We start from the raw sequence: 14,886 nt of genomic DNA, 5'->3' as shown, positions 1-14,886 counted from the left end.
GATAGCCAACAAGGTAGTTGATGCACTTTGTAGAAGGAGCACAACAATCTTCCAAATTGAACTAGAAAGTGTGGGAATTGAAGCACTAAAGGATATGTATGTAACAGATTTGGATTTTGGTGAAATCTACAAGGTATATATGGAGTTTGATGATAGATATTATGTTGAGTTTTTTTTTAAATTTTTTGAAATAAGACGTACTTCTTTTCAAAGGAGGGAAACTATGTGTACCTAGGTGTACTATGAGTTCACATATTATAAAAGAGAAGCATAGTGGAACAATAGGTGGACACTTTGGTTTGGGTAAAACGTTAGAATTTGTTAGGAGGTATTATTAGTCTAAACTTTAGACTAATTTTAGAAAATTTGTGGAGAAATGTATGATTTGTGAAAGAGCCAAAGGGAGGACTACAAATATAGGGCTCTATCAATCTTTGTCAATACCATCTAGGCCATGGGAAATCATAACAATGGATTTTGTAATGGGGCTACCAAGAACACCAAGAGGGCATGCTAGTGTGTTTGTTATAGTGGATAGGTTTATCAAGATGGCTCACTTCTTACCATGCAAATCAACCAATGATGCTTCCCATATAGCATTTTTTTCAAAGAATTCATAAGGATTAATGTGCTACCTCTTAGCATAGTTTTAGATAGGGATGTGAAGTTTGTTGGACACTTTTGGAGGACTTTGTGGAGGAAACTTGGAACCAATTTATCCTTCTCATCATCCTATCACCCTCAAATAGAGGGGCCAAAAGAGGTAGTTAATAGAACATTGGGAAATTTGTTGAGATCACTCACAAGGCAACATGGAGAAAAGTGGGATGCAATCATACCCCAAGATAAATTTTTATACAATGACTCCATCAATAGGAGTACAGGAAAGTCACCATTTCAAGTGGTGTATGGGATTCATCCTAGAGGGATCTTAGAGTTGGGAGACATGAGTTCACAAGAACAAGTTAGTGCACAAGGAGAGGAGTTTGCTACAACCATCAAAGAGATCCATGATTAAGTCAAAGCACAACTCCGACAGACTTCTAAAAAGTATAAGAAACATGTAGATCAAAAAAGAAGACACTTGGAATTTGAAGTTGGACACTTAGTGTGGGCTAAAATCAAGAAGGAGAGGCTACCAAAAGGTAAACATACTAAGCTCACATTGATAAAACTAGGTCCTGGCCATATAGTGAAGAAGTTTGGAACCAATGCTTATGAGATTCAATTGTCACCTGAGATTGGAATCTCTCCCATCTTAAACATAGCAGACCTCACACCATTCAAAGTAGTCAATGAAGGAGTTGACACGAGGCAAATTGCTGATGTAGAAGACAACAAAGATCTACAATTGAAGGAGGCACCAAAGCTAGAGAAGATACTTAACACCAAAGTTGTGAAGAAGATTATAAGAGGAAAGGAGTACAAATCATACTTGGTAAAAATTAGAGGTTATTCCAATGTAGATTTTATGTGGATGTGAGAGGAAGACATAAAGAAGAAGGGTACCACTCTACAAGAGCTCATTTCCATATGTACATAGAACATCATGCATATGCGATAGATTATGTCATGTCCATGCATAGTAGAATATGTTAGTGAGTCACTTGTTTTCATCATTATTGTAATAAAGGCTTATTTTGTAAGGCATTGGTATTTTTGGCATCTTTATAAGTCATCATGAACAAATTGCTAAGGTGGCCTATGAGCATGAAATTAGTTCATTTAGTTCAATATTAGGATATGAATCTAAGTGTTTTATAGGGGTCACACAAATAGAAATGCATGATAGTTTAATATTGCTTGTATATTACAAAGTTGCACTTTTTACAACTAGGACATTCTAGCAATTTTAGAAGTCTAAGAGTCTTTTTAATACACAAGAGCTCAAAAATCCAAGACTCACATGTATCTATGCTATTTTGGTCTAATTATATCATAAGGAAAATGTATGAACAAAAAAAAAAAAGTTTTTGGACAAGTTTGGATATAGAAAATTTGTTGCTATCTGGTTCCCACCTGTGTGTGTAGCTTGGTTAAGGTCTAAAACCTGTATGGTTGGAAAGATATTCAAATTATCTTTCTAAAGAATCCAGTTGGAGGTTCTAACTCTTTCATATGTGGGAGAAAACTGAAATTTATTGAACAATGGTTGAAATTTTGGGTATTATTTTTCACATTTGTTTGTTGTTTCCAACTTTGGCATGTGTGTGTATGAATGGATAAGGGTGTGAAACCTTTATGAATGTTTAGGGGGTTGAAATATCTTTCAAATTAATCATGTTTGAAGTCTTGAGATACCAGTATTTGTGAGAAATGATAAAATATTTGACAAGAGGTCTAAAATTGCTTGTAAATCAAGAGTTCTTAAAAGAAGTATGCTTTTTTCCTCATTCCACCAGCAAAAATCATTGGCCTTTTGGATTTAAGTAGTTTATAGGGTATTTATAAGGATTCTTTAATTTATTTTGGTGTATCATTTGATTCTAGTTTATGCCAATAGGCCCTAGATGGGTTATTTCCTTTATTTTCAAGGAATACAACCATAAAAACACTTGTAACTTACATGTAACAGTAAGCTAGAGGCTAAAACTTGGGATTTGGACTTTTTTGGATGTCCCAACTAGTGCAGTTGTTATTTTTGTGAGATAAATCTGGTTTTTAATACTTTTTTCATTAACGTGGCAAAATTAGGCCTATTTACCCACAACATTTTGTGAAATCTTGGAAGAGTGTTTTGGAATATTGATTTTCTCTGAATTGTAGGCTTAACAATCTAATTGAAAATATTTTAACCAAGTACACACTTTGTATAGTGTTGTAAAATCCTTTCACAAGGTAGATCCTTACAAATCCTTTTGTAATACTCCTAGTAGAGTAAGTCACCATAAGTGACACAATATTGTAATCTTAACACGACACACTCTTACTGTAGTGGTGATGGATTTGTGGGTACATCCCCACCATAGTTTTCCCTCTAACCAAGGTTTTTTGCGTGACCAAATACTTGTGTTATGTGTCATGATTTTATGGTTTATGTTTTCATGATTCTTGCAAGTTAGCATAAAAAAAGTTATTTTTACTTTCGAGTATTGTGGTTGACGATATATGCTTATCGAGTTGTGAAAAGAACAAAGGCATTGCAAATTTTGTTTGAAGGTTAAATTTTTACCTCTCAACATGCTACCTTTCCTAAAAATCCAACAAACAAACCAACAAATTTTGGTTATTTTATTGAACCAATACTATGAAACATCAATACATATAACCCAATAGTGAATTAATATAACTAAGTGGTTTATACATATTGATGACTTAAAGAAAAACATATGAAAATTATAGATAAATACATGCTATCTACAATATGATTTGCTCATGTGGCTTAGAAGTGACGATATATGACAACTAAAATAAACCAGAGTTCAATTCCTTGGCTATAAATTTACAAGTGATTCTTTTTGGAATATGAATTGAAAACTGATATAAACCATAGATCACATAAACCTTGTGATTGAGATTAGGCAAAATTACTTGAAGGCAAGAAAATTTGAAACCAAACCATCATGTAACTCTATACTTTCATTTGCACAAGAATCTAACTACTACAACTCTCCCATCAACTATTTCCTATTGACTTACGACACTTTCTACTATTAAAAGACAGTACAAAATTGCATAAAGTATATCTACTTACATTAGGAGAAATTATATGAAATTTTATTATATATACACAAATATATGGATGTATGCGTGCGTGTGTGTCCATAATAATGACAAATAAATAAAGACATTTATTGTTGCTATGCAATACAAGACTATGTGGGAAAAGATGCAAGAGAGAAGAAATATTGAATTTAATTTGACATTGGATTATCAATAAAAGGATTATTTAGAGGATAGATCCCATAAAAAGTAGTGCTTCTCTTTGTCTAGTTGAAAACTAACATGCACCATCTTCAATGTGAAATAAGTAGATGGAAAAGACAGAAAAATACATACATAGATAATTAAATCAAATACATAGATAATTAACACGAAGTTCATTTCAAAATTTATTTAATAAATACATATTAAAAGAATGACATAATTGAAATCAAATTAAATTACCTAATATTAACACCTAAAAAATAAAATAAAATAATAATGACTCCTTTTTAAAACTTCAATTTGCAATCTAATTTATTTTCAGTTCTCTTCCTAATGATTTTTTTTTTTTTCCCGAGAATTATTAATTAGGTCTTATTCACCTCCATGGAGTCTATAATTTCTTTTACATGTCCTTTCTAGCTTATTCACCTCCGTGGAGTCTATAATTATTTTTACATGCCCTTTTTACAATTGACTTGATTTGATTTAAATTGACTTTATTTGATATTGGTCTTGTCAATCTCTTTACTCTCTTAAATATTTTGAATTCTCACATATGTTCTTAGTCCATTCCATGAAATTTGTATTTATTTTTACATTCGCTTGTGGAACTAACATGATGTTATATTGGACTTATTAATTTCTTCACTCTTTTAATACTTGAATTATGATTCAAGTGGAGTCTTAATCATTTTACTCTTTTTATGCTTGGATTATAATTGAAATCAATTGTTCATTAAAATTTATATTATCTTAAATAATATTTAAATATTGCACACAAATATTCTTGCGTAGAATTGAATATGCATTATTATGTACAAAGATACAATCTTGTGTAAAGTTGCATATGCCATATGATTTATCGATTTTTATTAGAACGGACTATCCTCCTACCAATTGCACACTAAATTTCAAAACGAAAACACAATAATTTTTTTTTGATTAACCAACACCTATTTATTATGTTTTTTAAAAAATGTGGACAGATTTCTCTTATAAACTTTTTATTTTTTATACTCATCTAAAAATACAAAAATATACCATACCCTGACCGTTGATAAAAAAAGGGCAAAAACTGCGTTTTTTTGGGGTTCAGTCCCTTAACCACTAGTGAGCTTGATTGAGGTATAGGCAACGTGGCTGCTTTCCCTCCTACTTTAGACATGAGGCTCTACTTTCCCTCACCGTCTCCTGTCCACGCATGCAAACAAAAATTTAGCCTACACCCATATAAGATTAAGCGGGACACATAAATTTTGCGCTCGGACATAGAGAGAATCGAACCGGCGCCCTCGTGGAACTGAAATGGACACAATTAAATCCCCGTTTCACAGGTTCGATTGCCGCAGACCCTCATTTTTCGCTAAAGTTGGCAATTCACTGAGCTTCCGCGGGCCGTCTGAAGGTTTTCACAGTTTACCGTCAACCACATTGAAGCCACGGCGGCGTTCTCGTAGGAATTATGTCCGCGCCATTGCAACGGAGCCTCGACGTCCCGACGTTGAATCCGCCTCCGGCATTACGAAGTCACGGACCCCCGGGCTAAGTCCATCCACGGTGATACAAGATTTTGAAGCTTGAATTAAGATATTTTCTTCTTTTTGGTTTGTTCATCTTAACTGTGAAGCGTCTGTGTTTCTGTTCAATCCTTGATCATAAGAAGCTTCTGACTGCATAATATTTTTCTTTCTTTATTTATAACTTGTTAATTTTCCTTGCCGACATTGTGCAGAGAGTGGGAGACATGTCGGACGAGTTCAAGAAACTCAGAGCACAAATGGAAGAAGATGAGCAGCTGGCGTCGCTAATGAGAGGCTTACGTGGACAGAACCTCTCCGATTCGCTGTTTGCGGCTGATGATGTCCAGCTTCGTCTCGTAGAGGTAGGTTTGCTATATTTCTTTGTTATTTGTATGTACTTTTGGCTTGGAATTATAGGAGGAGATGCCTTAACATATCCACAAACTGATTATACTTCGCATTATCCAGTGTCTTGCTCTACACTGGAAAATGCAAAACCTCATCTTGAGTGAGAGTATTCTAGTTTTTTTTCGTCTAGTTGCCTGATAGGATAGCTAGGATTTGATCTTTTCGTATGGATTTATATTAAAAAAATAAATTAGTTAACTATTGAAATCTTTCAAGTGATTTCAGAGGTTCTGATCAAATAATCTTGATAACAGTTAAAATTCAAATGAACTTTTACCGCATCTGCAGACTGATCACGTTTAGATTTGAAGTGGCTTTGCATTGAGTTTCTCTCAAGCACATGTTATCGCTGACATTGTCTAAATTACAGTGTCAGGTTACTGTCAAGTCTAAGTTATCATTTCTTTTTATTCAACCGAAGAGTGTTAGGTTTCTGTAAGCATACATCAACAACAATTTTTGTAAGATTGCGTGACTAGTCTTTTATTAAGCATAAACTATCAATAATTCTGATTAAATTGTATTTGAGGTTTAATCAGTAACAAGTTTACCTAAATCACATCAGCAATATTTTGTTGAGCATTAATTAAAAGCATTAAATATCATGGTTGGGCCTCTTCCAAGCATAAATTGTTATCACTTTCAATTATATTGCATTTTAGTTTCTTCTCATGCACAAATCATGACAATTTTATTAAAAATACATTTTTAGGTTATCGCCAATCATAAGTTAATAACGGATCTGATAAATTTGCATGGTTCATATGATATGTTACCGCTAAGCTTAGGGGTGCGTTTAAGTTCTATTGTGTCAGGCAAATTAAACTAAAGCAATTTTTGCAAAATGAACTTCTCAAAATTATGAACTATGCAATGGAATTATGCGATTTCTTGTACTTTTTTGGTTAACTTTTGCCTTCAAGAATTTCTAACTTGATCCCAAGTCAAATTAGAATAAAACTCGTGTACATCAAATGAATTGAATCGAAGGATTTTAATGACGTCCACGAGACTAAACAGTCTAAGGTACTACGGTATCACAATCTTAACCTAACTCCAACTTCTTTTCCAAGTCAAACCTTTTGCTATGAATTTCGACGATCAAACTAGCGGTTTGGTTGATCTTATCCTCACTGAATAAGTTGTGCATGCTGTCCACTCTCGAACTGATTTTGTATTGATCCCAGATGTTAACATATGTTGTGCACTCTATGACAAAGTGTGATTCAATCTCATCGCACTCGTCTCACAAAACCTACAAATCCTATCTTGCTACTCTTCTTTGGGCCTTTCCATCTTCTCATCTCACATCTGAGATGATAAGAACTCATCCTAACAGTCTAGCTTTCCCTTTATAGCTGCCCCTAGATGAGCCTTATCATCACGTTCGTAGGTTGGGTTGAACATTTTGATGTAATGAGCCTTTTTCCTACCCATGTTATTAGTCCACATGACAATCCGAAATATTTCTCATTTCCACATTAGTATTAGGACATTCCTGTATGTTCCACTTATTCAACCACTTTTTGCTTTGCCTCACCATGTTTTCTTCTTGCAGACCAAGTCCCCTTTCATTGCAATTTTGGGCCATCTTTGTTTGTCCATGTTTTCAAGTTTCTTCAAATAACTTATTAACCAAGTTAATGCTTCCGCTTCCAATGGGAAGCTACTTGCTTCTGCTAAACTGAAGTTGTGACTTCAAGATTGCTAGTGATAAGTGTTTTTGAATCCTCTCTACTTGTCTCTAACCACACTGCAAACTTCGCAGCCATAAAGGACAACTGGCGTGGCCAACAAACTAAATAAGGTTTTCTTGGTTTTACAGTCCTAGAGCTCATTGTTTCTGCATCTATTTTGAAGAAGCATAATGCTTTTCACCTTTCTTGAATGCTTTTCACTCTACAAATTTTCCAACTGAGTCTATAATGGAAGTCAATCCCCAAGTATTTGTATTCTTTCGCAATTTCTAATGGACTGCCTTCAAAAAGAAAGGAATTGTGCTTTTCTTTTCTCTTCAAAGAAAAACACATAATTTTTCGTCTTGGTAATGTACACTTGCATCCCCACTTTCTGAGAAAAGTGCTCCAGAGCCCCTAAATGATCTCTTAACCCTAGGAAATTTTAGAAATCAGAATAAGATCGTGTGCATACAGAAGAAGCTTCACCACATACGTTGCCAAATGAACCCCTTTATCATGTACCTTGTCTAACTAGGATGCTAGTTTATCAATGTATTAGCCAAGCAAAGTGGGAGACAAAACATTCACACATTCCCTCTTTAGTTCTGATTTTGGCTCTAACTCTTTCCTATAACCTATGCACTGCTGTTCTATACACATCTCGAATGCCTAATTCTTCCATTCTACTCCACAACTTGTCTCTAGGGACTGTGTCAAAGGCTTTCTCGAAGTCCACAAAACAACAATAACCTTCTCACTCCTGATTGTCCCATATCTTCATTATCAGTTGTTGAAGAGTGATGCAATGATCATGGTAGAATGTCTGGGCCTAAAACTCGCTTGCCCTCTTGGTCTTTTTCCTTCACCTTCTGCTCAATTGCTAATTATACGTTCCACCATGCTCCTGAAAAGTTCGCCGAAGAGAGGATTCACCATAATTTTTCGATAATTGGGTTGTTTGTGTCTCCACTTTTAAAGAGAGGGATAACCACAATAGTGGTCCAATCAACCAGAAACTCTTCCTGAATGACATTGTTGAAGACCCCTTTGATGTAGGTGAATTATAGATGACAAGGTTGGCCCATGAGTGAAGTTGACTATGGAACAAAAATTGACACTTTCTCAAGCCACCAGAATGGGCTTGACAATATCATGGGAGTTGTACTGGGATAAGCCACTGTACTAGAATGTTGTGACAATCAGATTAAATTTCAATATTTAATAATCTATACTTTTTAGGAACCAGGAAATTGCAGATGACTAACCTTACCAAATTAACAAGATATAATATTAAAATGTTGTGACAAATGCATTAGAATCCTACTAGGATCTTGTCTTAGTGTCGGCATTTTTGTAAAGTAGGACTTGGAAAAATATATTTTGAATTGAACTTGAAACTTTGAAGAATCAACTTTGGAAGTTGGAGCTCAAAATAAAATCCAGTAATTGAATTCAGCTTAAGTAAGCCTTGAATGTCAATTTGTCTGTAATTTATTCTGCCAAACTTTTGTTTTATAATAGTATCTGCATTACCGTTGAAGTTTGTCTGTTGACTCTGGTTCATTGGCTTGCCCAATTTTTGTTAGTATGGGCTATTATTGGTTGGTTTGTTGTCTGCTCTTTCTATCGGTTGTCACAGCATTGGTGGTCTGTGAGTTTTTTTTTGTGGGATGATGTCTGGAAGTCTGGTTGATTCCAGTGGGTTTTGGGGTGGAATGCTTAATCTGCTATTTGAAGTGGCTTGATGTCAAAGGCTATGTAATTAAGTGTTTCTGAATTAATAAAATAGACACATATTACCGATCAAAAAAAAAAGAAAAGTATCTGCATTACCAAACAGTACAAAATTCGCTCATGATAGTGAGGATAAAACAAATTTTTGAAGAGGGTTTACATATCTGTTCAGGTTTAAGTTTTGCTATAGGTATGGGGAAATGTTCTCTTATTAGTTCTGGACCATAATTTATTGGGATAATACTTCAATCAGTTTAATATTTCATGGCAAGTTATAATTAACTCTTTTATTCTAGGCAGGACATATCTTTTTCTAGTCTTTGTTTATCATTTTGAGCCATTTTGACCAAGAGAATAATAATGCTGTTTTTTCAGAATTTCATTTGGTAAATGTTTTGCTTATATAATGATAAATTTGAGCATTTTCATAGTAAATTGAGTGTGGGCTCACAGGTTTCAGTCCCTGGAGATGAGGAAACATTGCCTTTGGTTTATAGTCCCGATACTATATCTTCTTATTGGGGGAAGCGTCCTCGGGCAGTATTCACACGCATGGCTCAGCTACTTTCAGTTGCTGGTGGATTTCTTTCTCATTTGGCATGGGATATAGTGACCAATAAACTCAAAGAGGTACCTAACTGTAAATGAGTTTTGACAGTTTTTACTTTTGAACTGTCTCTAGTTCCCTAGAATTCTGTTTATACATGCTAGTGGTGGAAGTACTAGAATATAGGTACTTTAAAGATAAATTTAGTCTTACATTCTTAACTGTTTGTCCTCCAGAGTCCACAATCTATTTTTGCAAATATGCCCTTTCCGCTGCAATTATTTTCACTATCAAGATTGTTTGCAGAATATGTATATACGAAAAAAATCACTGTCAATCATTACATAGACAAAGATAGTTAAAAGGTGTTATAATTGTATGCTTCAATTTTTTTATAAGAGAAGTCAGAACTTGAATGTGAGATTATAAATATCCAATAGTTTTAGGTTACAGGATGATCGATAAAGCTTTTGCATAGATGAACTAGAGTAATTACGATGTTAACCAATCTGAAATAATCCTTATTATCGTTTTCCCTACTGGGTTAACAGAGATTAATTGCACACGTAAATAAAGTACTCAACAATGGATAAAAAGATAACATAACAATATTGTATTCATCAATTCATTGCTACATACAAGTGTGTCCCATTCGAAGAGAGAAGTGCATTCATATAATGCCCGAGTAGATGCGAGGTGAATTGTCGCATTCATATAACTTCCTCGGACGGACCAACCGTCTAACTACCTGTTTTCCTGACAACATCATCCCCCCAAAAAAGAAAGTCATCTTCGGAAGACAACATACTTGGGGAATGATAACTACAACAATAAAACAAAAATAAGTAGAAGAAGTAGGGGGCATAGGAAGCATCCCTGGGTGACCCACTGTAGAAGAGGTCAATTGGACAAAGCAGGATGCCGGCTGTACCAAGGAAGATCCTAATTGTGCACGCAGCTCGTACACTTGTGTCGTCCTTGCCTCCAACTTTTGCTTTGTGACTAAATGAAGCTCGAGTGCAGACTTAACCATGACTGCAGCCTCTTGGAGTTCCTTCTCCTTCTCCTTGACCTCCTTCTAGGCTTGGCTTAAACTGGCCTCCTCACTTTGTCTCTTGGAGGTCACCGCTGCTAACCTTTGGCCAAATGGCTCTATCTCTTTTGCCAATTTTTCCTCCAAGGGTAGTCAGGATGCCTTCTTGGCCTCTATCTCCTATATCCTTTGAGGCAAGTTGCGCTCCATTCTTGCCAACTTGGTGGCCAACTCCTCCCTAGTTGTCTTTGAAATCACCAACGCAATCTCTCTATCAATCGAGACATACTCAGAGTGTCGTAACACATAGTATCCGTTCCAAAAAGCCTTTTCTTTCTGGCGAATGAGGCCTTGTACCTTATTATTGGTCGCTGGCTTAGGAATAGTCCATGCCTTCATCATTTATGGTGCTCCTCCGCTGGCCACGATCCCTTCTCAAAACACTCTATAAAGGCGACTGGGCATTCCTGCTGTACAAAAGTTAGAAGGCGTTGTAACTCTGTTGTCACTCCCCTCACTGCTCGAGCCTCTGCTATGGCTACCATGTGTCATCCTCGTACAACCAACTCGGTCAAGGACGCCTCTACCTTGTGTTCTTCTGCTGTACCCCTGCCTCTGCTGAGTGTACCTCATCCCTTACCAGGATACCAATTGTTGGAAATATAAGGAGTAGCTGAGAGGGTGTTTACCGTACAGGGTAAAAGGATACTTAATGCATGTAGTATAGCAAGATATAACGCAAAACAGGTACTTTAATCATAAACGCAATATGCTCATTACAATAACTCCAATGATGACGATTACAATTCTTCTGATGATGTTTATGATGATCCAAAGTCCATTCTGGACGGTGTACATATACCTTCCCAAAGGGGTGACTCAACCGTCACGCTCCTGTTCGGATACAATTCTACCCATCGGCTAAAATATAGAATTTATTGACAACATCATCCCCTCCAAAAAGTAAATTTGTCTCCGGACGACAATTACAAAATTACCGAGACAGATTAACAAAATGGAATACATTAACTGTGACTAACTATAACAGGATAGATCTTTTTCCTTCACATCACATTCACATTCCTCCCGTGCCTGCACCAATTGGTCTCCAAAAACACGTTGCATCTGTAGGCTCTGCTAACACAATACTGGCTCCTTAGCTAAGCGGACCTTGATAGCCACCCGTGCCGCCTTCTCTGCTTCCAACACCTAGGTGCACTGAGCCAAGTGTCACTCTATTGCCTCCAACTGGATGATCAGCTCCTCTGAGCTCTCTACATCCACCAAGACAGCCTCACGTCCAACGCCTACTCCAAGTGCCTCAAAGCGTAGCACCCTTCTTGAAAGGCTTGCTCCAGTGCTCTCTCCACCTCTGGCATCCAAACACTCCATGCCTGCAGCAGCTCCAGATCTCATCAACTGGTCACACTTCACAGGACTGATAATTGATACAGGGTAAAAGGATAATGGCAATGGTGCCAAATGTTTACCATACAGGGTAAAAGGATACTTAACACATGTAGTATAGTGAGATATAACGCAAAACAGATACTTTATTCATAAACGCAATATGCTTATTACAATAACTCCAATGATGACGATTACAATTCTTTAGATGATGTTTATGATGATCCAAAGTTCATTCCGGATGGTGTACATATACCTTCCCGAAGGGGTGACTCAACTGTCACGCGCCCGTTCGGATACAATTCTACCCGTTGGCTACAATATAGAATTCACCAACAACAGAGCGGAGGGGTGAATTAGTTACTACAAAAATAAATCCTAGATCCCGTAGATGTCAGTACAAAATAAATTTTGAAAACTGATTACTGCTGATGCTCGGTAAACAAACAAAATGCAGTAACTTGGTAAATACTGATTATGCAAATCTTTAAATTTTATCTGTGATTACCCTTACTTTAACTTAGTTGCAAACACATAAAAGAAAATAGCATGAACACATTTGACACCAGGATTTAACGTGGAAACCCAATTTGGGAAAAACCACCAATTGCAACTAGTTACTGTTTTCACTCTTTTGAAGTGAGCCCTATTAGAAGCCAACGGTGTTAAAGGTTACAAAACACACTATTAGGTGTGACCCTATTAAAGGATTTAATTACCCTGTTAGGAGTGGCCTTGTTAGAGGTCTTAAGACAATTCAATAGAATTGCGATCTTGTTAGAGGATATACAAATAGCTGTTAAGCCAATTCTGTTAAGAGATTTAGATCACTGCTACAATGGTTAGAGAGTAACAATGAGATGATCTGATTTGAATGCAACTGATTTGCTGATTATAGATCTCTGTTCTGGCTTGTACTTGATCCTTCCTGATCGAATATAGCTTTTCTGTTCCACAAGGATATTCTGCTTATCCTTCGAATTTGCTTCCTCTCTTCATCATTAAATCTTCAATACATTCAAGTAGAAAGAATTCAAAAACACTTCATCACATGCAATCTTAAAGTCAAGACCACAGTTCCGTATGAGATCCTTTTGGCGGAGGTGGGTTCCTTTCCATTAGAAGCCGTCGCATTGGTCCGAATGCTAAGCTATTTAAAGAAAACCCAAGGTCTGGAAACAGATCGTTGGCCCAAGTTGGTCATAGAGGAAAAACTTGTGAGGCGGAAAAGCACATGGATGAAGCAAAATGACAAATGGATGCGAAAATGGGATATCAACATCCAAACTTGTCCGGATAACATTAAAGAAATAAAGAAGTTTGTCAATGAAAAATTTCGCTATATTCTGTGGACAAGACACATAGGGCGGAAAAAATCTTATTACATTAAAGAATTTAATCCCACTTTTAGTCATGATGAAAAGGCCTATATAAGAGCACCTATTAACTGGAAAGCAAAAATGTTGATGGCACAACTTAGAACTAGTTCACATCAGCTGTGATGTGAAATTGGTAGATGGCAAGTTCCAAAGGAAGAGTGGGCAGACAGAACATGTTTATTCTGTAATATGGGAACAGTTGAGACAGAGCAACACTTTGTCAAGGAGTGCCTGACTTACAATGACATCAGGTCTGGTTATACAAAAATACTGCAGAACAAGGACTTCAACTATTTATTCGAGGAAGATCAAGTGAAGAGAACAGCGGATTTGATTATCAAACTTCAGAGAAGGAGAGACAAGTTAACCAAAACTTTGCAACTGACTAGTTCCGCTCCTGACTCGGGAGGGTGATTGCATGGGTCCCATAGACTACTTTAGTCTTGTGGACGTCATTAAAATCTATCATATCATATCATATCATTCATAACACCTTCACACACTTTCAAATTCTCAACTTGACCTTATATCTTTCATATTGTCAAGTTGGCTCATATACAAGTTAGAATAATTAATATTCATTACCTCTGTCGGCTAGAACCAATAAATAAATCAATTAAGCTTAATATGCTAAAACAAGAAAATCCTTCTTTAGTTGACCCAACTCGGTAGACACTAACTCAGAAACAATTTTCTGTGTTAACCAACAAAAGCTTGGTTAACATTGCATACTTGCAAAGATCCTTTGCCAACCGAGTGAGCTCAGTTAACACTGGTTCCATCCAAATTTTCTTCATTAACTGAGTGAGCTCGGTTAACACTCATCATCTGCAGACTTTCCTTTGATGCTCGAGTGAACTCGATAGACACTGCCTTCTGAACTAGGCAACCACAGGAACACTTGGTAGACACAAAAAATTGTCTTCACTGCCTGAGTGAGCTCGACATACACTAACTGATGATGATATGACATTTGTGTAACATCAAAGACAATACACAATCAATCAATTGTGTCCAACACTCGTCAGCATCAGTCACACCCAACTCTCCTGCATTGCCCTCCTCCTATGCCCCTTGTAGTGTCTTCACCCTATAGATTGGCAACCTGTGTGTCCTTCATCACTTAGACCTCTACACCCCTTGTCTCTTGAGGTTCCTTTCGTCGAGGAGATAGGATTGCTACCCCCGTTGGTTCCGTGAGTGTCAATACAAACTTCTTTTGTAGCCAGAAACTCATAGTCTGCTTAGAGGGGCAGGCTGGGGGTGCTAGATCCTTGAGAAGAGTGTTGTCCACAGTAACTATGGTGTTAGC

General features: G+C 36.5%; 1 protein-coding gene across 2 annotated transcripts in view; it reads left to right on the top strand.

The window, feature by feature from the left end:
• The first annotated feature begins 5,125 nt into the window (after window positions 1-5,125).
• The window catches only part of LOC149576143 (Protein kinase superfamily protein), a 258,692-nt gene continuing 248,931 nt past the window's right edge, over window positions 5,126-14,886 (top strand). For both annotated transcript variants that reach the window (XM_089816466.1, XM_089816459.1), the window contains exons 1-3: window positions 5,126-5,424; window positions 5,600-5,749; window positions 9,662-9,838. In XM_089816466.1, the coding sequence (XP_089672592.1) occupies window positions 5,173-5,424; window positions 5,600-5,749; window positions 9,662-9,838 (579 nt within the window). In that variant the 5' untranslated portion in view covers window positions 5,126-5,172. The remainder of the gene's footprint in view (window positions 5,425-5,599; window positions 5,750-9,661; window positions 9,839-14,886) is intronic.

This window comes from Cupressus sempervirens, chromosome 1, assembly GCF_028749045.1.
Source record: "Cupressus sempervirens isolate cs-2001-9-10 chromosome 1, ASM2874904v1, whole genome shotgun sequence".
In the NCBI taxonomy this organism is placed as follows: Eukaryota; Viridiplantae; Streptophyta; class Pinopsida; order Cupressales; family Cupressaceae; genus Cupressus; species Cupressus sempervirens.
This window is presented reverse-complemented; position numbering and strand designations above follow the sequence as displayed.